General features: G+C 41.9%; 1 protein-coding gene across 1 annotated transcript; it reads right to left on the minus strand.

Moving 5' to 3' along the window:
* Positions 1–16,717: 16,717 nt before the first annotated feature.
* Positions 16,718–20,248, minus strand: LOC128711608 (FAS-associated factor 1). Its single transcript, XM_053806489.1, has 11 exons — positions 20,210–20,248; positions 19,808–19,876; positions 19,438–19,723; positions 19,025–19,361; positions 18,536–18,946; positions 18,090–18,220; positions 17,872–18,020; positions 17,641–17,795; positions 17,429–17,565; positions 16,881–17,356; positions 16,718–16,798 (listed from the first exon to the last, which is right to left on the minus strand). Exons 1-11 carry the CDS (start codon positions 20,246–20,248, stop codon positions 16,718–16,720), a joined length of 2,271 nt encoding a protein of 756 aa, XP_053662464.1.
* Positions 20,249–24,295: the final 4,047 nt, after the last annotated feature.

The raw sequence follows: 24,295 nt of genomic DNA on the forward strand, positions 1-24,295 counted from the left end.
GGGGGGCGCAATGGTGATAACTGATGCTGATAAATATTTAGTGCGCATCCGAATGTGAGAATATCCAATTAATATCAATTACTGCACACGACTTTTGCCCGTGCCAGAAAAGGTATGATGCAATACTTGAAACCTGCCCGGTACGCTATTACCAATCAAATCAAATTAGCATCACAATAAATCCCACTGTTTTGGGGGGAGGGGGGGAACCAATAAGGAAGGGACCCACCAATTATCACATGCGAAAAAATCGACCTACCACGAATTCTGATTCATTCCAACAGATTAATTTATAGCACAGTATAACTCTTCCTCGGGTGTATTCCAAATCGCCCCAAAAGCTGTGTGTCTAATGCAACGTTCGCTCGCCACACGATACGATCAGTCAGAGAAAAAGGGATTTCTGCTGGACACCGTAGCATGAGAGACCATAAACCGTATGCTTAATTAAATTATCCTTCCCAATGCCTGCCATTTTGTTGACCGACAGAATCGACCTCGGGCGTATATCTCTTTTTGCGTTTATTTTCTACTCTTTCACTTGCTCGCTTTCACGGTATGCTTCACGGCTGTACAAATCGCCCATCACTCACCAGGTCCGCATATTCTCCCCGTACCTCCGTTTTCTCCATTTCATTGGCCCTCGGTTCCCGCTGCCCGAACCTCGGGGCGTTCAATTGCAGTTGATGTGTGCATCATGGTAACATGGAGCGGCATCCAAAGCTTTGTATGCATAAGTTGTGCATGAATGCACTATTATTTCCGTCACTTCCTCTCCCCACCGGTCCACCGTACCGCGGTCTGATCCGGTGCGCGTCCCATCGCTTCATCAAAAACCCGTTGTTCAATTATTGGTGATTATCAAGATTAATGCTATTTTTAGCATCCATTCGGACCGGGACCGGACCTTTTTATGCCCATCGTTTAGCGTACCACGAACGAATGTGGACCGCGTAAGGGAGCAAGGGAAGTGTGAAGACGATCGATTCGACCCCAGACATGGCACGGGGGTTCGTCTCGCACTGGCAATCGAAATGTCTCGCGGCAAACGATTTTGCGTCTTAAAGGAGACGACTTTTCCCGCATGGTGCTACTTATACGGCTGGTGGAAGCTGCTTGCCAAAACAGCCGTTTATGGGTGTCCTGCTGTGTCCTTGCGCTGATTTGCTGCTGCGGTGTGAATGTTATTTATTCATTTCAATTGTTTCACAACAGCAAACAAAAATATTATTCCAGCTGATGCGTACACTTAGAAGGGTAGGCAAAGCAATTTGAGCATCATGAAGCTAGATGGGCTAAGCTCACCCATTAAGGAAACCCTTAACTATCATTAATCACAACACGAGCCACATACAAAAGGTTCTCTAAAATGGTTGATTTTGAGCTGTTTACAAAAAATGATGATTCAGCGCATCATTCTCGCGTTTTTTGTTCTAAAAAAAACTATTTTATTGCAACGTTCTTTTACGAACGATATCACTTACCACGCGCCATCGTATTGAATGTCATTTCAAACACAATCACACGAGCCTTTTTGCCGGTGCTGCTGGACAATTTGTTGTGCATCCCTCCACTCTTTGTTGTGTCTCCCTTTTTAATCTAGTATATCCTCACACCTTAACCCTGCTTAACCCAACCAGCTACAGACGGTTGAGCACACAAACGGGACGGTATGGCTTGGCTGGTCTACTATCAACGCGGTCGACACAATGTGACCAAAGCAGCGATGATAGTAAATGTCATCTGTTGACATTTCTTGTACGAGATATGCGAACAACCTCCATGAAACAAAGGCGGTTAAGGGGAGCTATCCAGTGGATACGGTCGCTAGAGTTGAATGAAAAAAGAATTTCGTCTGACAAACAGAAATGTCAAAAGCAAATTAAAGTCAGAATGTTAAACTCATTAAAAATGTTATTAAAACTGTTTACTGTAAAGAACACTTATAGAAAAGAAGATAAACAAACAATATAAGAGATAAAGTAAACAAAAAAATATACGGAACTTAGAAAAAATTAGAAACAACTAATATAAATAACAAATATAACAAAACCACTGAACACAACAAACAGTTCAGCTAAATCGTAAATAAAATGAAGAAAAAATTATTACAAATTTCAATAAAACTCTAAAATTACAATTTTTAATAAACGAAAGAAAAAAAATAAAAAAATAGAGGTTAAATAAAATAAACTATTATTACAAGTAATAATAAAACACAAGCTTTAATAAAACATCTCCACGTAACGAAAAGCAAACAAAATAACTATTAACAATGGAATTCGAATGAAAAATGAACGGAAAAATCGATCGCAGTACATCATCTGAATTTATGTATGCATGGCACATTTCCCTAAGTTACTGTGTCTACTCTATTAACAAATTCAATATTTTTAACACCTTCTGGTGAATTTTTTTTTTGTTTCGTGCCGGAGACATTCACCTAATGGCATTCGGGCGGGGGTGGAATAAAAACACTATGCGCTGCAATGTCCAACAGCACGAATGCATTAGTATTCATTAAATTACTTTCATGATTCATTCCGTGCGACCATTGACTGGGCGACCAACTGAGAGCTATGGTTTTTGTTTAGTGTTTTGTGGCGGTTTATGGAACAAAGGGGACGCATTTGTTGTCGGAGATGTTAATTGCATTTCATTTATTTGGAGGTGACTGGCCTAATGCTTACGAGGGCTTTCGCTCATCAATGGATCTAACATAGTTGTGAACAAATCCCGTCGGTTTAGCAATCGGTCGTCACAACGATGCAGACCGCTTGGCAACTAGTGGGCTTTTGTTTGCTTTCCACCGATCGTGTCTCCAGAAAGCGAGTTTGGACGTTGTTTTTATTTTCATTGCCCCATACGAGCTTTTTTACCCTTCTCCCGTTACGGTTGTGCACGTTAATTCCTTGTGGCGCCACCGTCGCGCGGTGACGCGATGTGCCGTGGCGGCGTCGGAAAGGATTTTCGCATCCCATCAGTGCATGAAATCGCGCTTCACAACTGGCCTGGGGCGTCGAGCACTTTACAAACCCTCTATCGAGACCGGGACGGGGTCCGCGCGGCAATAGGATTAGAGCTGGTAATTTACATCTACACTTGCTTCCGTCACCTGTCAGAGCACGGTGGGCACACTGTCACTGGGGGCACGATACTTATGTGTTTTTGTTTTTTGTTTTAGATACTATTTTCCGTAGTGTTCTTTTTGTGTTGCTTTCCACATGAAAGGTGGGCAGCTGGAAAAGTGCCATGCTTGACATGGAAGGCTAATCGCTTTTATTATGGTGTTGTTTTGCCGAGTCCCGCTAGTGAGCGACGTTGGAAACAGATCAACGTTTCGTGTAAAACGATAGAAACTGAACATGCTAAACCTTTGTATCCTTGCTGATCCGAACATTTTGAAGCGTTACTGTGAAACGAGTATCCTTTATGCTTTTATTTGTATTAGAGAGAAGAACTACAACTCACTTAATAATGCCCTAGTGTTGGTAAAGTAGATTGCTGTTAAGGTTTAATATTTCTTCATCAAAGTCTGTACACAGTTGGGGAACTTCAACCGATATTACACGATGTTTTCAGTTGCAGCATTTACTCTATGTAAACGAGTTTTAAGGAGTTAGTCTCTAGTTTAAAAAAAAAACTTTATCCCTCACTCCATCTTTAAAAAATGGAAATTCGACAACTATGTACAACTGAAAATTCAAACAAATTAATGTTATTTGTATAAAACAATCAAAAGAAATGCCGCTTTGTTTCAGATCGCGTCACAATGGAACTTTCTTAGATAGATATTTATACAGCAGTTCGTTTCTGCTTTTTTATCGGCATAACAACCTCAAGAGGTCCTGTCATTTCTGGCTTTCTTTGACCTTATTAACCCGCAGCTGGATGGTCAGTCCTGCGTACGGGGGATGGGTCCGGATGGGATGGGATTTTGGATTCTGGCGCCGCTACCACTACACCAATAAAATTATTATTGTTTAATTCAAATTTAATTTAAATTCCCATAAATTTGAGTTAAATGAGCTGTGATGGTAAAATTATCTAAAAAAGGTATTGTCAAAGCAATTTAACACCCCTGAACATCAGGGAAGTAGTGGTTAATTCCGGCAGAGGGCGATAGCGATCTTGATCTATATAGTGATTCAAGTGATGTCGAGCCGAAGGGCCTGTTTTTCATCGGATTTATCACAGTAAGCGACAATAAATTTTAACCAGTTTAACGAAAACCGTAACTAGTTCAAATTGTGCTTAAAATATGGTCCGAAAATCCAACAGGTATAAACAATATTTAAGGAATGAATCATTTTATTCGTGTTACAATGACGGCAAAAGGAACTGTGCAACAGTTTCCTTTACTATCCTTTATACTATATACTTTACTATAGATATTTCCAGCAATCTTGCAAAGAATTCAACACGTTAAACATGATCGACTTAAAATAGTAATAAGTCATAACTTTAGGCAAAAAAAATCGAATATTGCTCGTACAAGCTCAAGTAGGACAAATTATTCCTGGACGTCTACCTAAGTCAGTTGACGTGGTAATTGACGTTCTACATGTAAACAGCAGAAAAGGCAAACCCTTCCAATAAGATCCTTCTCGAATTGAAACATTAAATTACATCAGCTTAGTCACGGCTTCAATAGTTCTCTATATCACACCCGTAACACGTAAGAACTCGTAAATCATATCAGCTAACATCATAAGCATGCAAAAGTTTTCCATCTCGTCTAGTGACGCCCAGCGTCTATTCCTGCTTTACCTCTCGCACGTCAACAGTGTCAGGGGTTTTAACCTGGAAAACTAAATTTAAACTCTCATCGACGCTTTGCAACTTTCATTCATGAAATATTCCTCACTCTCGCGACACACGAGCGCTGTGTACCGCTGCTGACACATGGCGACCCGTTGAACATTCCCTTTCAAGGATGATATTCGCTCACCAGCCTCATGAACTCTTCACAGCGACACCAGGCGTTCCTAGCGCCAGTTCCAGTTACAACGGATTACATCGCCAGATGCCACCGCCGAAGATTACACAGACGGTCACATCTCCATACACGGCTGGCACTGTCCCGGTGCTGGTGGTGGTCGCTGCAAAACTTCGAGCACAACAAGGACGAAGAAAGCGAAAAGTGAATCCATGGCACCCAACCCAAACCATCGATCGTCCTGCTGACTTACTAACTCCGCCATGGTGGCGTTGTGGAACGGTGCGGATGGCTTTGCTTTCGCTCTAATTTATATTTTTGTTTTCCAATCCCCTTCCCACCTAAAAGCAAAGCCTCGCTTGCTCGTGTGCTGGGGTTTCCTTTTGATGACGCTAGTTGGGAATTTTGCTTTGCAACCACAGTTCGGTGTGTGGCTTCAACCTTGCATGCAGTGTGATTCCGCCCCCAATGGGCTCCTGCTAAGTCGGCTCTTCCTTCATTCCTTCACCCAACGTCCGGCACGTTCCTACCTAACTCAAGAAGGTGGCGTCAGTCGGCTTCTTTACACTCTCCCTGCCTGCCTGCTGGTTGGGTGTGTAGGAGCAGCTAATGAATGTGAAAGACGGACCCATCTTGGGCTGGCGTTATGGTGCTATTTTTCTTGGGAACCCCCATAAGAACCAAAGGTGGGACAAGGAAAACCGATGAACGATGGGCCACATTTATCATTTCCGATTTTCTCAAACCAGACGCAAGCCAAACTCTTGTCACTAATCCTGCCGAACCGCCAGCTATGGGCGAACAGCTGAAAGAAGACACTTTCTTTGATGCGCGTCTGAAATTAGGCAAACTTTCGTCCAATCAACGCATCTTATCTCAACCCCACCAGGAACAAAAAAAACCCGAAAAGCTTACGTTGTGCTGTCCTTTCATCTTTGCTGCGAGGCGTGTTGCAGTGTGCCAACATCACGATGGAGCGTGACCCAATAGTAATGGTGGTCCAGCTTTTTTTGTGTTACTTTCGTCCACTTTGCTGACTCACCGGAGAACCCGCAGAAAGCGAAACGAATTCCCCCCAGCACGTGAGTTTATTTTTAGCTTACACCAGGGCCGGGCAGTGGCCATCATCCCCACGTCAAAGACAACCACCATAGGTATAATCTCCTTCGTAAGTTAAACTTTCCAATTTTGCTTTCGGGGGATTGTTCTTTTCGCCCCCAAACAGCAAGGATCGTGGGGGCGGTTTGACTTAATTTAGTGCATTTGCTTAAATGATATTTTGCTTTCCCTTTTCATGCTGCCCATGTCCAACGTGGTACAATCTTATGTAATCTACCCACGACTGGTGTCCCTAGTTACATTTCCATTTAGTAATGAATGATATATTACATTCCAGTGTTGAAAATATTCCACCAACAACACTAACAACCTGCCCCTTTTCGGAAGGAGGATGAAATGTTACCTTACTTGTACAAAAAAATAAATAAGAAAGGCGAATGGCCACATAGCCCACCTCTGTGGAACACATTACCCAGAAGCTCATTAACCCCCTTCACCTGTTAAAATGTACTGGGCACCTCCACCACCCAAACCCCGAACCGGAGAAGCTTATATAACCGGATCCATGATCGACTCCCGCAAAAGAGCACGATAAAGCTAAAAATATCTCACTACATCCCCCCGCACCAAAAAAAAACCCCTCCCCCAGGCAAGCTCATTCATAATGGCACTCTCGCAGGAGGTGGGAAATTTTGGGGGGGTGTGAAAGTGATAAAAGCTCAGGTAACGGAAAATAGTGATGACTGATGGTGACTGTGCCATAATTCCCACAAAACCTTCTCGCTGCTACAAAATGTACGGCCGGCGAATTCGTGACAAGGTGCCCTCAAAGAAAGGTAGAAAAAAAAGACATAAATCGAGTTGAAACAAGTATCGCAAACATCAGGGAATACATTTTCCGATGCTCAGGTAGGGAAGGCTCCTGATGTAGTATCTTTCTTGTTTGATTGGAGATCCAGCAATAGTTTTGGGTGTAGGAAAAAATTGAGTAACATAATAAAACGAAACAAAAAAAACGCAACATATAGTACCTTCGCTTGGGATCCAATTTTCCAACAACCAAACCGTAACCGTAACCAATTATTAAAATATTTGTTCCCTTTGTTCTGTTTCATGTTTTTCGAGAGGGAAAAAAAACAAAACAACAAATGCTTTCGTGCGCCACTAGGAAACAAATAACATAACAACCACAGAAAAATACATCTCAAAGTCAAAACGTGAAAAAGTGCAGGGTTGCTGGGGTTTTTCCGAACCAATGGGAAACTTTTTAAAATTTTGACCCTGGAATAAGCAATTTAATTTTTTGCATTTTGCCTAGGAAATTGATGCTGATGATGATGCGAGCCACCATTTACCCAGATTTACCCCAGCCTTGAGAAGTAAGAAATTAATTTGTATCATATTTTATTCGACAACCGAAGACGGAGCAATAGCAGAAATTTTAAAACATTTTTAAAATTTCTTATTAAAATTGTTGTCATTAAATTGAACAATTGTATATTTTTCAAAAACAATACCTTGTAAACAGCTAACCTGCATTTTAGACATTTTGCAACCAAATTTCGAAATCATCAGATTGTTAGTTTTACGTTAACAAAAGTGTTTTATTTACAGTCCTGCGCACGGAGGATTGTTTCGGATGGGATTTTGGATCTGTCCTCTCATGTGAAAACCGATGCCGCCACCAATACACCACCGGCCCGCTCCCCTGAGATGCCTTATTCCATCCATAATCTTGATTGCCTTTGCTGTCCCAATAAAGCAGATTTATCGGTACTTTTCTCTATGTATTTTCTACCTTTTGTCCAGTTTTATCTTTGTTTCCATTTGTTTTGGCGTATTTTATCACTATATTTCTTAATTATTACGACTGTTGTTGTGTTGCTTACATTTTTTCGTCTTTGGTATTCTGTTTTTTCCTTGCACTTTAATTTTATCTTTTTTTTTTGTTATGCCCATGAAACATTTTCTATATTTCTATGTTTCTATGCTTTTTAGTCTTAAACAAGTTTTAATAAAGTTTTAATGCAGTTACACCAAATCTAATTACTTTTATAATGATTTTTTATTGTACTAAGCAGCTTTTTAAAAATCTTAAACCCTCTTATGACCATTTCAAACTATTATAGCTGCTAACTTAAAAGCATATTTTAAAGCACTATTAAGTGTGCCTTGAAGTTTATAGATAAAACGAAGTTGGATACTTCGTTGAGAGACCATTTGATCTTTTTACCAATTAATATTTATTTACACTCACAACTAAAACCAAACTAACGTTTTCCAAAACCGATCGAAACAAACCCTGCAAAACCTGGCAGTGCTACCGTTACAGGATGAAAATAGGTCCCCCGTCAATCACGCAAGGTGAAAATGAAGGGTACACCACTAGCCCCATCGGCCCTATATAGTTCTACCGCCGGTATCCTTGCGGTTCTGGCTGTTTGCGGGTCGCACGAGCACTACCAATTTTCGAAAACCCAACCTCCATTTGGTGGTTCACAATCGATAACACAAAGCTCGCACATTATTCCAACTGCTGTGCTTTAGCACAGTGACTCGCAGTGGCCCGAAGTTTACAAATTAACCCCAAGTACGTTGCACCGGCGGGCCCCACCTGCCCATATTTTATCTGTCGCCGATGGGCGCACAGGACATTTTGGAAGCTTCCCAAAAATAGAACCCGCAAGAAAACAAACAACCAAAAAACCTCACGAAACAGGGTGGCTTGCGTGATGTGGAACTTTGACTGTGGTGCACAGGCTCACTGGTATTGACGATCGTACATTAAACTACCTCATCAAACCACGAAACAAAATGACGCAGGCACTCGCGAAGCCTAAATTCAATCATTTTATCGTCACTCGTTCGTTTGTTTGATGCATCTTCCCACCCAAAAAAAAAAACAAAACAAAAACCCTCCACATATGCCATACCGCCCGGCAAAAGGCAACCCGCTGACGAATCGCGGAAGACGCACGGGCGTGCAGCGAAAATCAATATCCCAACACCGCGCGATGCGGCGGCATCTAGACACAAACATTACACAATGTTTGCGGGCAAATACACAACACTCAAGCCTCCGCCGGGACAACAATCTCAAGGGGTCTCTCGGATAGCGCGAAGAGCCGCACGGAAATGCCGACCGTGTGTATCGAGTGCCTTCCACCGTCCATCGTCTTCTATTGCACGTTCTTATTGCGATCTTCCTGCTTGAAAAAGGAAAGTTTTTCGGCAACGGAGCATGGTTTGGGACACTGCATGGACAAGAAGGCATCTTAGAATGGCACCACGGTACACGTGTTCTGCCGATTTCTGATCTACATCGTTGATTAACACAAACGTAGCAGAATCTTCCACTATTCTGGAGGTGTGTGTAGATAATAGTTGCTAATGACCACTAATGGGTTCGTCTGGTGGTGGTGCTAATTTTAAACCGACACCTTTATTCACGTTCGACATCAGCCACCTCCCAGCTCCCGTTAGTAACTCACCTTTTATTGGTAGCAGTCAGCTATCAGTTATGCATGTTCAGCTACATAATGTGAAGTTTTTCTTTTAAAACAAGCTCCCTACACTCCAGCTAGTTACCTCCAGCATCTCAACAGCATCTTGGCCAAGTCCTTCAGGGATAACAGGGGACACATGCTGCACAACACACACCAAATCCTCACACAAACACTCAACACAAGGCGATGCCGTGCGGGCCCTTAATGAGTGCCCCAAGCTGCTGCCAATGCCGGGTAATGATGTTGCTGCTGTTGTGCAAAATGTCTGCGGACGGGTGTCACGATGGTGCGACAAAGTTTGACCGGTTCGCGCTGGACAAGAAAATGTGTCGCCCGTGTGCCACAGGTAAATCACATCGTTGCGGCCCATGCTGTGCTGTCTTGTTTTCTGGTGTACCAAAGCGCCAATGCCGACACAAAAGTTACCGGAAGCAAACGTTCCTTCAACGCTGTGATCTTTGCGAACCACACCCTCCAAACAATACAAGGTCACACGTGACAGTGTCCGTGCTCTCCGAAGACGCCACCCAAAAAAACAAACGAGGCAAGATACTGCAGAACACGCTCATTTATCACCACGAAACCGGGCTAACATTAAGCACCGGCGTTTTGATCGAATTTGCAAACAAAACGTGACCGAAGTCTTGCTGCCGTTAGGTACTCTGACGATGGCCTTCAGCAGCGGAGGAAGACCTAGGGATGTAAATTAAATCAAATGCATGCTATCATACACACGCTGCGTGCGTGGTGCGTAGAGATTTAGCGCCATTTAACATTCCCGATCATACGCTGCCCGGGACAGCTATAGACAATCGAGGCACCAGTACCGAACCACACCGAATGCGTGATGTTTAATTATCGATCCTGCAACGATTGTTCTGCTCCTGTAAGTTTTGCGCCCTGAACTGCGACAAACACAGGGATGCGATAAACGCGGAAATAACCTTTCATATTTATATTGACACCTCTGTCTTAGTCAACTGCACAGCAACGGCAACGTTGGTTGTTTATACATTGAAATAATTTCAAGAGTTATATAAATACGTTGAGTTTACTTTAAAAAAAAAACAACAACAACACACTTGTTATTGAAGGCGGGTATGACGTAGTGCCAGTCATGAGTTCAAAAACCAACTCCATTTCAAGTACATTGAACCGGTGCGTTGAAATGATTATGGAAATACCGACAAAAAAAAACGTCATAATATAACGCAGACAATGATAACATGCTTAGCTCACGTATGTGTGTGCCTGATAAGGCAATTTATTATGAACAGTAAAGTGCTCAAAGTTGGGTGATCGGCACACCCCAAAGACAGTTAAGGTGCTAGGGGTAGGCCCATAAATACATCAAAAGACAGTTGCTCCGAATAGAGGTGACTAAGATGCATTTCGATGGATGGTGTTCCATGATGTCTTGGGTAACTAATATGGAGTTCGATACGGGTGAACGCGGGTTCAATTCTCTTAATTGCTGGTAACGATTTTGCATTGTCTTTTCCAAGTTTTTTATTAATTATCATTTTTATATTTAATTACATTCAATTCACAGGCACAATTTAAGATATTCTAATATTTAGAATGGAAACCTAAATCTAATTCAATAATAATAATATATTTTTTTATCTTTACAATCAGCGTTAAGAGCCTTATAAATAAATATCGCCAAAGACAAATATGTAGAGAAGAACAATACATCAAATTAGACACGCCAGGTACCGGTGTGCTAGTCATGTCATAAGAATGACAACGGACGACTCAGCCCGCAAAATACTTTAAGGTCACACACATGGAGAGAGGAGTAAAGAGAAGTCGTGGTAGGTAGGTAGACAAATTGAGATGGAATGATAGTGTAGATGCATCTGCCAGAAAGGCTAGATGTTTAGAAGACTCCTACAGCAGGTTAACCGGCACACCAGAGTGGACACCAAAATCAAACAATGAATAATTTTGGAAGTCAGAGCCAATGTTGCAACTTCCAAGTCGAAGTAAACTCTTGTTTCCAAACCGAATTTCACATCCACGCATCATGCACCTGCAACCCAACCCTTCCATCAACGAGTCTTCTTTGCAAGAACATTTAGTTGACAAAGATCGCGACAGAAGTGGGAACCCCAAAAGGAGCAGTAACCTTATCATGGAACTTGTTAAAAAATATTTGTTTGATTTTTTCTTGGTTTTTGCTCCAAAAAAAAAACCAAAGGAGTGCCGCCATCTTCTCTGATATCTCCGATGAGTCTGAGGTGGATGTTTTCTTATCACACCTCCGGTAGGACCCCGATGTAGAAAGATGTCAATAAGGAGCTCCTACATACGCTCGTTTCGTGTCCAAACCATCAGCGATCATCAGGCACAGATAACGATGATCTTTGTTACCGACCGTCACGCAACCAACGCCAGATGCAAGATTTGGGTCTAAGATAAACAACTGCAAATGGCCCAACGTATTGTTTCTTATCGTGTCTAGCCGATAACTGTCAAACAAATGTGGACAATTGATATTCTGCAGTAAGTATTTCTGCATGCTGGGAAGAGCTCTGTTTGAGCCATCAGGTCTTTAATTGCAGACCAACGCGAACAGGGTGTCCTTTGTTGCTAAACTTTTTAGGTGTCTTAACACTAATGACTACAGAGGTAGACCCAAGAATTCATTATAGCGGTACACAGAGATCCTCGTATCTTGAATTTCCGCATCTGTCCAATTGTGATCTCCAATTGTGGGCAACTTTTTTAAAGAAACGAATAATAGTAGTTAAATTTATTGGACGATGCATTGTCACCCATTATCTGCTTGTGGGCTTGTGCAGGAAACTCCGCATCCTTTCAAGGTTTTTAGACAGTGGTATTCTAGCATTTTCGGCAGAATCTAGCAGCATTTTCCAGATGTTAAATGATTGCATGAGGTAACAATATAGATTTGATCAGCTTCCTGGTGATCGTAACATAAATTAAGTAGGCCATGAATTATCTAGTAGGGCGATAAGCTCTCGATCTAGATCTGTGTAATTTAGACACTCCAGTGATTCAGAGACTCGTATTGACTACCTGAGAAGAAACTTCTTTTGATCAAACGGTGTCTAAAGTTATGTTATTTCCGATCTTTAAACTCATATTTGACTGATATCATCGGCAACTTTAAAGGACACACAGTTCAAATCATTCAACCACCTCCAGGTGGGTAAGCGCTTTTAAAGAAATACCAACAGTAACACAAGACCAAACGACCTGTGGCCAATGTGACCGTGTACGCAATACAACTGCAATCACTAAGCAGCAAAAATCAATTCGCAAACCTTAACGAAGCAGCGAGACAGCCAAGAAGATCCGCACCGGTATCGCACTGATATGGCTCCACTGTTCGGTCGGCCCAGCTGTGTGCGTTCCTATTCGCGTATTTGTTGCTGGTGGGTGGGTTGGGTGTTTTGCTGTTTTGCTTTTCCACCGTGATGACAAAACTTTGGAAACACCGAAATTGCCCTTTCGGACGGTTCGGTCGGACCACATTCTCGGTGGTGCGGCATAGAATCAATAAAGATTCTCGATTCTACCACGGCACGATTCGGCCGTTGAGGGTAACATAATGGAAACACCACTGCTAGTGCCGCTGCATCCTTTGAAGAGGGTATATCCACTACATAAACTACATCACATAAAAATGGAGAATTATCTGCGGTGATTAATTTTATCACATGTTTCTAGGCAATTGAACGAAAATGAGCGTCGGAAAAGTTCATAAAGCTGTGTGGAAATTCCAAACGCGATACAATAATTAGTATCAGTAACCATTGCTTCTACCAATTCTTATTGGCAATTGTTAAACGTCAGTCTATCGTGGAATACAATAAGACAAACCCTGTCCAGTGATTGTTTGCACAATTTTATCAGCTTCCCACGTCCCAATCAGCTGGAACAGTAGGCCGAAGTTGCGGGTGCCTGGCTGTCTGACGGAATGCGGGTTTTGGTGATTCCCTTCTGCAGATATCCTTCCGATATCCTCTTTTCTGCGTCAAAACACAGTCGCCATCGCAACATCTGACAGACGTCGAAAGCAATAATAATGGACGAATTCACTTACTATCACACCGTGCCGTTGATGGTGGTTGTTTCACACTGCTTTATCTTTCCTTTCCAGGGAACACCGAACTTGCGATGCTTTGGACATAAATGGATGGGTACACCACCAGAAGAAAACACGGCACAAAATGTTTCTCACGAAACGCTATGCAACAAAACACTCACCGGCACAATCTGGGGAACGATTCCGATGCACCTTTTTCTTCCCGAATTTGCTTACACACGGTTGTCGCACTTGTCACACACAGAGAGACACACTTCAAACATATGCACACACGCACGCACGCACCGCAATAATACTTGCAACAACAAGTGAAGAAAACACCTGCAGTTGCGAACGCACGATAGCACGATTCTGCGGAAAGCCTTTCTAATGTGATGGAAGGATTTTCTCTCTCGAGGGGGAAACGGATTCAACCCACAGCACGGCACAGTGTTTGCGGTATTGCACCTGATATTACTGCGTTCCAGCAATCGTCACCTGGAATGCTGCAAGCTTCATGTGCTGTTTTCTCGCTTTATTTGCTCACCAGCGCTGCCTATTTTCCACAGCCCAGCTTGAACCCTCTTGATCCTTGCAGCTCTGGCTGTTTTGCACTGTTACCGTTTCCGTGTGTCGTTTGCTTTCGCTAATGGCGTTGCTTTTTAAGCTGCAACTATTTTTCAGCCAGCCGCGTCGTTCCGGTTTTCGGCCAGCGCCGTTGTCGTCTGGTCGTCTATAATTTGGTGTTGCTTTTTTTTCTTTTTTTCTACCCCCAAGACGACCCACTACACCCGTCGAAAGAAAGAAAACCGTCGGACCGCGCTTTGAATGAAACAAACGATTGAATGGGGAAAGGGAATCGCCGCGGCTAACAACCCGTTGTTGTTTGATGGTTAGGCACGGTTTCCACAAACGAGTAAGTTGTCACAACTTGCGTCACGATACGTTGTGCGTGAGAATGTATGAAATAATGCTTTTCAAAGCGTTTTTTCGATTGAAAATAAATTTCACTGCATTGTTTTTTTAGTGTATTTTAAATTTTCATTCATTGTTGAGTTTTTTTTATCACGAAATATCCTACCAATTGTGTGCACAAGTACACACACTGCGACTGTCGTGCAATGCGTATGCAACAACACATTTCCTTTTAAACCCTTTGAGTAGCAATAATATTTCATCTGGTACAGTGTTATACAAGATTTATTTTGAGGGGTTATCATAAATACTAGATGGACAACACTAGGCGCGTTGAAGTTTATGTTGAAAAGACTAAAAAGATAATACAGTAAACAGAATAGCTTTAAGTATCATCGCACATTTATGTTTATCTTTAGCCGTGTCGAGATTTCATGGTCTTATGCCCCGCCATTCGGTTTAGCACACAGAAACCACGGATCAAATCTCATCCGGAGTTCGGAGCGGCAACCACCGGTACACGTGGAAAAAAATAAAGGCCATTGTATGGGACATTCCAAGTATAGGAAAACTAAAACACATCTTCCAAAAATGTGTTTAAATTCTACATTGCCTTTATATATCCACATTTGGGAAAGCTTTTGAACATTTCAAAATATTCGTTAAACCTTTTTCCCCCAAAATGCTGGTCAACCTACCACCAACCAACCACCATAAAAAGCTGGTATGGTTAAACAAAAAAAGCCATTTCGGTTTTACACCATGCTTCAAAGAATAGTAATAGGTACAACATTTGGAAAACCTTTCGAATTAATTTCAAGCCTAACTTACGATTGTCAACATTAATTTTATAATTGAAGCATTTAAGTATCGTCATTTAATGCCTGCACGTCCCTTTTTCATTCAGAAACTATTTCATATATGCTGATGTCCCTACAAGGCGGATCGGTGCTGCTTTAAGTAAATAGCATCGCAGCATCTAGAGCAAATCGTAAGTTGCTTTCTCTTTTGCGCCGGGAATGGAAAATTTCCACAATTTCATTACAATTTTCTCCTCAGATGACCACAGGTGAATCACCTATCTTCATCTATAACAACACGGATTAAATATCTCTTTTTGGTTTTGATTTCTAGAAGGATTTTATCGATGGTTAAGAATCGACAACTCTCGGGACGAAACTATGCAGAATGCTCGTCATTTTCTTTCACACCAAAAGACAATCTTCTTCACGAAACGTTATAAATTACGAAAACCAAACAATTAAATATCCATAGTTAGGGTTTCTTTTTTTTGGCAGATCATTTGATTTTCTTTTGTTTGATATAGCCATTTCTTACAATGTGTTTGTTTTTTCCTTTCTAATTTCTAGTTTCCCGCATTCTGCATCTACGCGTGTGCCGCGCATTTTTGCCAGCTTTTGTATGGCGTGATTCCATCCACCCCCAGCGGAGATGCGAACGCCCAAGAAGTTAATTCCATAAACAAGAACCTTACTGACTTATTATGAATATGTGCCCACACTATTCTCAAATCAACTGCTTCTCCGCGTGGCGCTTCCATCTGCGGATTGGCGAGAGTACAAATCAAGTATTCGAATCTATAAGGTAAGCATCATCCTATGTCCCGGCGGAGAGATGTGAGCTCAGCCTTACTTAGAAGGGAAGGGAGGTGAAGAAGGTAATTGTTAACATACACACACATACACGCACACACATTTATACATAGTTTTGCTAAGGAACTGATAAAACAGGACAAGAAGAGATGAAATAGTAGAACACAGCAATTTTAGTACATAACAGGGACTGAAAGAGAACGGAGAGCGTATAAACCAACGGACACATAATGAATCGCATAATTGGCCAACAATATAGTGTAATTTGTAACACAGTTGTTTGGTAAAGGTACACTACAAAAAAAAACATTTAAAATCATCCTAAAAATCTACTTGTTAGTGCGGGGCGTATTTGTGGAACATTATTTTCAGCCGTATTTGATCGGGTTATGGTTTTCGAGTTTCATCCCCATAGTATCAATAAATACCACCCAACAGTTTTGACCGAAAATCGAACTCGAGTAACAAAAAGCCCATGGGATAGTTTACGGGACGCAGAAAAAAGGCATTCTCTCCGAAGGAAAAAAAAGGAAGATCTTTTCCTTCGCGGAGCACGACGGAGAACGGTAGTGGTTGCTTTTAGGGACGATGAGCGTTACGGTTTACTGGCTCAATTTTAGTAGTTCAATCATCGTTCTTCGAGGATCAACGTTTCCTGCGGATATAGTTTAAGTTCCTTCAGTGTGCTTTCGTGATTCAGTGTTGTTAACTAAAATAGAGACAAATAGATAGGTAACGGGTCACAAAAGGTATACATTCTTACTTAATATGCAAATCGCATTTATACTAACGTCTTTACGAGGCCACCCAGAGATCACTTTAAACTCATCGATCAGGTACCCCTCGGCGGTGATATAATTCAACAGCAATTCCAACGGTGTATCGATGGTAAACTTGCGCTCCAGCATTTCCCCTGCGGGTGTACGGACCCGAATCTTGGTTATGCTTTCTCCGCTGCTCTGCTGCGGTTCATCCGGTACCGTGCTGCGTGCCTTCGCACGGATTAACTCACGCTTTGCTTCGTTTTCGGCCCGTTCCGACTCTAATCGGCGCCGTTCGGACTGCACCATCATCTCCTTCTGCCGTTTGGCTTCCTGTTTAGCCCGATCCGCCTCGAGGCTTTCACGATAGGCCGCATCCTGTTCAAGTTTCACCTGTTCCCGGGCAAACCGTTCATTTTCTTCGCGTAGCTCAATTTTCAACTGTTCCGTGTACATATCGGACGCTTCCATCAGCTTCGACAGCAGATCATCCACACCAACGTTACCTACAAGCCGAATAAGAACATTATCAGCTGTTCTTAGTGCTACAAACATAAAAATACTCCCATTATACTTACCATAGATCACCTGAAACACTTCGCATTGGCTGCGATTTTTGGATATCACAAGAATGGCCGGTAACCGATCGGTTGGGATGTTACGCACCGTTATCGAAGCCGTCATGCCCACACAAGCCGATATTGATGATAAAAACCTACCGACCAGAACAACAATATCAATAATTAACACTCATTTACCCTCACATGCACACACCAACAGAATAACTTACATATTTTTGTTACTTTCAAACGACAAATCCCACCCGTAAAGGACGAAATGTTCCAGCAGAATCTGTATGATACTTTCACAGGCTAATAGCTGACCGCAAAACACATTCGTCAGCACGCTTCCATCGTGATGCAGATATATCGCCAACAACTTACGCTGAAAATAAGATTGCTACCATGAGGAAAATATTTTCTAATCAGTGTTCGATGCCACTTTGCGTGACTTAACGTACGTCTCGGGCGGATGGACGATGGCATGCCTCCTTCAGCGCGTCTTCCAAGCTACCCTGGAAGAACATCGGATGTTGTGGACCGTAGCGTTCAGCAAAATTCTCCACAAACTGTATACTTCCAATCGTTTCATCATCCACATTATCCGGTACTGGAATGGAAAATGGAACAAAAATGTAACTAACTATTACAAAAACAACTGTTCAGCATCAGCACGTACTTAAACGCTTCTGCTGATTTATAATTGGCGTTTCGGTGAAGATATCGTCATCGTTATTGAAGTCCGACGCATCCTCAAACTCCTCGCCGCTGCTCTCCGAATCCACTGGAATGATCGGTAAGCTATCGTTGCTGCAAGTAAACGATGACACACAAACAATCCAATTAAATCTAGCACTGTACCGAAAATCATTGTCTCTCTTTTTCGTATTCCTTTGGATTATGTGTATACTGAATTAGAATAAGTGAGTTGACTTGCTAGCGAATAAACAATTCCACGAAGATATTTTAGCACCCATTTACGATCTAATTAACTCACAATGATTTAAATCGCTCACGCTTTCATCCAGTTCATCCGCGTACATCTGTTCTCTTCGTAGTTCTTCAACTCACTCAATCTAATTCAATTAACATTACCGAGCTGCTATTCCCATCCCTAATGCCTACCCAAAGTTCATCATATGACGACTGCTGCTACTGCTGCTGTGACTGTTGTTGGCGCTAGTGCCCGCACTGCTGAGCGCATTCAACAGATGGCTGTTGCTGATACTATTAGTGTTGTTGTTATTGTTGTTATTGTTGTTGGGCTTGATCGCGCTTTCCTCTGCACGCTTTAGCAGCAGATTATGTTCCAGTCCCAAGCCCGACTCGGCCAGCGTCGTGTGGTTGGTAATGTTGCTAGGCCAGCCAGACCACACCTGGTGACGTACCGGGATGTCCGTGATGGTGTACACATGATTTTTGATCGACAGTATATCCTGTTGAGCGGGAAAGTTCAGATGCAGCAGCTGGTTACCGGGCTGTACGTTAATGTGCAGCAGATACATTTGCAAATTTAATGCTGGATGAGCATCCACACTACAAAAAAAAACATCCAACAAGAAGCAAAAGATTAATATGATTTTTTGGCGGCAATTATTTTCCTTTCTCACTTACTCCACGTCCCCAATAAAACCTTCCGCTGTAAGATCGGTCAGCTTCAAATTCACCTCCTTACCAACGATGTTGAGCGCCTTCAGTGGAGTGCTTAGGTTAGTCGTTTCCTTCTGTTTGCCTGGTTCCCATCCTTTCAGCGCCTGTCTACACACCGGCACCCGTGTTTTGTCAAAGATCTTTGCCTTCAGATCACCAATCGTCGCTTGATTCGATATGCTGATCTGATGATGTTCATTTTTAAACTGCACGTTAAACAGCACATCGAACGGTTTCGTGTCCAGATAGTTTAGCGCGGTGCGAAAATCATGGTTACTGTTGGATCGCGAAGAGGATGCACCTAAAAAGAAGGAAAATGCACCATTAAGCACAACATGATCGATTTTTAATCTTCTATTCTGTTTGCGGCATCTTACCAACATCTGAAATGTTAAAAGCCGCACCGCTACTACTAACGTTGCCTGCATTCTTTCTGACGGCAAAATTCGTTTTCACCGGTGAGGACGGAGCCGTCATCTGTTCCTCCACGTCTGGCAACTCGTCCAGATAGTTGAGGTTATTGCTGTATAAGCCCATGCTGGAACTATTACCAGCAAACAATGATGACGATCCGGCACTGTTGCTGCTGTGTGATGTGCTGTGCCCTCCGTTGCTGCTGGCTCGATCATTTGGATCCTGTGGCAGTACACGTTGAATGGCAGACTATCCAAGGAGCAGAGAGATGTTCGTTAAAAGTGATTACAAAACGAATAGTTGAATTAGACATAGTCTAACCATTTTACTTACAATCAAATTCCAGTTCGATGCTTCCAGATGAAATATAGCTTCGGCGACATCTTCGATGGCCGTTATGCTCTAGGGAAAGTATTTTTTTTAACAATGTAATTATAAACTGTTACATATGTACAAATAAATGTCATATTTCATACACAAAATAACAACGGAAATAACACATAAAATTAAATGCGTCTCAATGCGCACAGCCCGGATGCGGTGTAAAAATAAACAACGCTGACACGGCTATGAACGAGTAAAAGTAGCACAATTTAAACAATTTAAAGACAAAGAGATACCATACTACTTCGAATTAATATCGACCCGCCTTGTATACAGCACAATGTGCTTTGTTCGAACCGCGTGACATACACTAGTGGTATTATTAAAGAAATCTTGACATAAAGTAATTACCTGAAAGTCAGCAAGAATTTCGTCCCGATTTTCGGACATTTTACGCGGCCTTTTCTAGCCACCAGCAGCAGGACCGGTGTGTTAGTTTATCAGCGCACCTTCTGTTTTGTTATCGTGGCAGCTATTTAAGAATGGAAGCGCCTTTTGTTGCCGACACTACTGCAGAATTTCACTTCTGGTTGCTATGGTATTTTCAAAGCCTTCCCAATGGCTCCGGCCGGTGAATGTTTTCCTATCTTGTCAACCACAACTGCTGCATGTACGCAGGACTGCTTCGTCACTCAAAGAACCCTGGCGTTGGTGGTAGCCTAGAAGCGAGAAAAGAAATTAATTATGGTGCACCATACCATGTGCTAAAATGTGTTACAAATTCACAAAATAGTTTCAGTATAAATTCCATCCCAACCGTAGATAACACGTGGCCAGAGAGTTGCTGCATGGACAGGTGTATTTTTGTTGAGAATTCTCACACCGTATCCGATCGACCAACGGTAGACACCAACGTTCTTGACCGTCCCCGTGTTAGCAATGACTTTGATTTCTTCTAGTGAGAAAGAAAATTGCACATTCAAAGAGGATGCTGTTGTGTGTGCCCAACTGCACAGACACACATGCAGGGCACATCACACAAACTCACACACACGCAGGCACATGTCCGCACAATATTAAACGGAGGATAGAACCAGACTTTCAGTCTCTCGGTCGCAAATAGTTGTGCTTCAAAAACTCGATAGAAAACAAGATAGAAAGTGTGATTGCATGCGAAGGAGACGACGTACATTGTGTGACGACACGCTCGAGTGAAAGAGATGCAGGAACACTCGGCATGTTGGGGGCGGTAATGGGGCGGGGGGCTTGGTGGCACGATGGCCACTATTACTACGCGCTGCGATGTTCGACGGCGAAGAGAGCATAATTCTGACGCACGGGTTGAAGCGAGGGACAAGTGGTAGGGCGATTGTAATGGAAATTGTTGTCTCATCAGCCAACCATCCCCGCTCCCCAAACCCCTTCTTGCACAAACGAGCGATTTTGTTTTTCCGTTTCTATTTAGGGGATGAAGGTGTCCGAACAGTCTACTACTACTACCCTCTCTATCTCACTCTCTTACTCTTTCTACAAATGGTTAACACTAAAAAACACGCGGATTTTTGACACTTTAGTTTTGTTTCTCGATGTCCCTACTAACGGAGCCCTTTGTTTAGGGGAAGGTGTAGGATCCCTTTGTACTTCTAGACTGGTACACCTTGGCGCAGCAGTAGGGGTTGATTTTTCACGTTGTTTGCACCTCACAATACACGAGATCATTACGTCTCGGTCGAGTGTTCGGTTGCTCACGTCTTGTTGCTGCTTCCCATTCACACTGCCGCACCTTCTCACTCACACGCTCTTCTTTGTTGCGTCCGTTCTCTCACGCTCATTCGCCCGTTGCTCATGTGTTTCAGCTAACGGAGCTGGCTGAAATTACAACACAAAACAACTTTTGATGGGCATTTCCTTCACTTTTCAATTTCCCAATTGCCAAACTCTCATTGCAGCTGGCCGAATCGAGATGTTTCACTGTTTCCCATCATTCATCCCATCGACACATTTCTTTCCGTAACAATGACACGGACGTTCCTCATATTATGGAAAAATATAAATGAAAATGATAGACGAACACAACACCGCCCCCCGCAACTAGCAACCATGAATTCGTGTTAATTGTGTACAAAAGAACAATAAATTTTCCAGTATGGCCGCACGCCAAATGCACGTTGTTTTTGTGGGTTAAATGTGGTCTCTATTGCTCTGCGCGAACCTCCTCGATGAAACGACGTGCAGACTGGTAGGAAACATACATCACACACACTCAACCACAAAACACACAACGATGGAAAAATAATAAACGAAACTTTACAACAAATTCCACGGATTCCTCTGCTTACAGCTGACTGTTTGGAAGTAAAGCAACTTCTGCTTTGCTTCGTGATACTTTTTATTTGATTTTATTAATATTTCACGATAAAGAACTGTCTGTCATTCCTGTTTCGCTACACAAAATTAACGCACACTCATACACACCTGCACTTGCACGGGTTGCGTTGAAATGACAATACGTTTCGCAACTGTCTGTTTCTTTCTGTTCCTTCTTTTGTTTCATTCACATGACAGCTGACGTTTGACGTTCGCCTTTCTCGCAACAAGAACAACAACACGAACAAAATCCGTTGAACTTCGATCGATCAGTGAAATAATTTTGCGTGATGTTAAGCTACAACAAAGAAAGATTCCACGTAAAATGATAGCTATAATTATAAGCTCTATGATAAATAAAATGATAAACCCTATATACTATGAGGTTATTTCAAACCAAAATGTTATTTGTTTTTATTTATTTTAGCTACAATGTTTTCTCGATATCGCCTAGAGAACTGTCGTAGTACTTTTATCACAACGGTTGTTTTTAGTTTGTTGGTATTTTCTCATTTAATTCTAGCTTAACTGCTAATCCTATTTGCTTTTTAGTACAATCTGTGCGTTAATTTTGATATGATCGTTTATGCCGATTTAACTTGTAATCAATCTTCACGGTTGCAAATATATTAAGTTCATTATACGAGCGATAATGACACTGGTATGACCGGTCTAGACGAAATTTTTAAACTCATACCGGAAGTACTCTAGAGAACTTCCATTTGCCAACCTTTTCTTCATACGCTTTAACCATTTCTTTCGATATCTAGGTTCGGTTTTAAACTTTTTCTTTCACGTACAATGTTGTATTGCTGTAAGTTGATACGGATTCTTCTATGTTTTAATTTATTACTTCAACCGTCTCCCGCCTTTCTCATTGCATTCCCCGTAAAAACCATGCTACTTGTTGCTTGATTATTGGTCAGCATCGGGAGAAATTATGTCGTCGGCACCGGTGTGGTAGTGCGTGTTTTGCGGGTTATTGGTTGGCACGTGGTCCGCGCGGTTTGTGCAAACGCAACAGAAAGCAGGCCTGCGACGAGTACGATGATAGCCACAAGCTTCATGATGCAGAAGCGTACAGTGTTCGGTGGATAATTCGGTTGTTCACTGGTGACGGTCAATCCCAAGACTAAGCCACGATGCGAATGGAATGATGAGCTAAATATGCTAGCAACAAATCGAAACAATTCTCCTCATTTTGCACTCGTTTCGGGTTTGTCTCAACGACTGAACAAATAAATCTGTGTATGGCGTATGTCCACATTGTCAACGGTTTGTGGGATTCGTGGGTGTGTATGAGTGTCCTTCAATAAACCAGCATTTTGGTAAGATCGTTTCGCAAACAGGGCAAATGTAACCTACTAGCGAGATTTTGAACGGTTTGGAAGGTATATGGATACGGTCTATTTGTTTCATGTTGAATTTCAAGAAAATCGTCTCCATTGGATTATATCGCGTAGAACATTCAATTTCAGTACATCAACTTCCACAAGGTCGATAAAGAGACACTTTGCACTTCTGCTGGGATACAACAGATAAACAAATATAAAACTCATGACGGTATCAGCAGCTGAACACACAATTCAACTAAATTAAATTTCTCCGTAATCTAGTTTGAAAATAAAACTGAATACTTGAATGGTGAATTTGGCCATTATTTAGTACGTGAAAAAAGACGTTATCTAGATTTTAGTTTGATTGCTGGTTTGGCAATTTGTATGAGTTGGCAATAATAGAATTAGGGATAAAAGGTACAACATTTCATATACTCTTGAATAGCACGATCAGCTATGTAATGTATGATATTGTATTCTTTTTTGCGAATCCCACAAAAACTATTTGTGGAAAAGAATCCACAAATCCTGTTTGTGCTATTTAAGTGTGTGTTATCCAAATATTGCAAGATTCAAACGGTCAAATTTTGTAGTAATAAATACAGAAGATACAAACCCATTAGACATTGAAACAACAATCTATGAGAATGTTTTTTTTTTGTAGGATAAGGAAGAAAATGTTTTAAAACAAAATAATAGCGAACAATAAGACATACAGCAAAGTAGTGTTGAAAAAGAACACATTAGATTTACTACACCTAAATTATCAATGTACATTCAATTGTTACACAAG

This window comes from Anopheles marshallii, chromosome 3 (genome assembly GCF_943734725.1).
Source record: "Anopheles marshallii chromosome 3, idAnoMarsDA_429_01, whole genome shotgun sequence".
NCBI classification, from domain to species: Eukaryota; Metazoa; Arthropoda; class Insecta; order Diptera; family Culicidae; genus Anopheles; species Anopheles marshallii.

What these genes read in the sequence shown, in the direction of transcription:
- LOC128711608 (XM_053806489.1), bottom strand. Translation starts at nt 20,248, where the DNA reads ATGTCCGAAAATCGGGACGAAATTCTTGCTGACTTTCAG. An exon ending in TTTTAACATTTCAGATGTTG is followed by an intron (nt 19,362 to 19,437) that starts GTAAGATGCCGC and finishes CCTTCTTTTTAG; the next exon opens with GTGCATCCTCTTCGCGATCC. An exon ending in AGTGTTTCAGGTGATCTATG is followed by an intron (nt 17,357 to 17,428) that starts GTAAGTATAATG and finishes TTCGGCTTGTAG; the next exon opens with GTAACGTTGGTGTGGATGAT.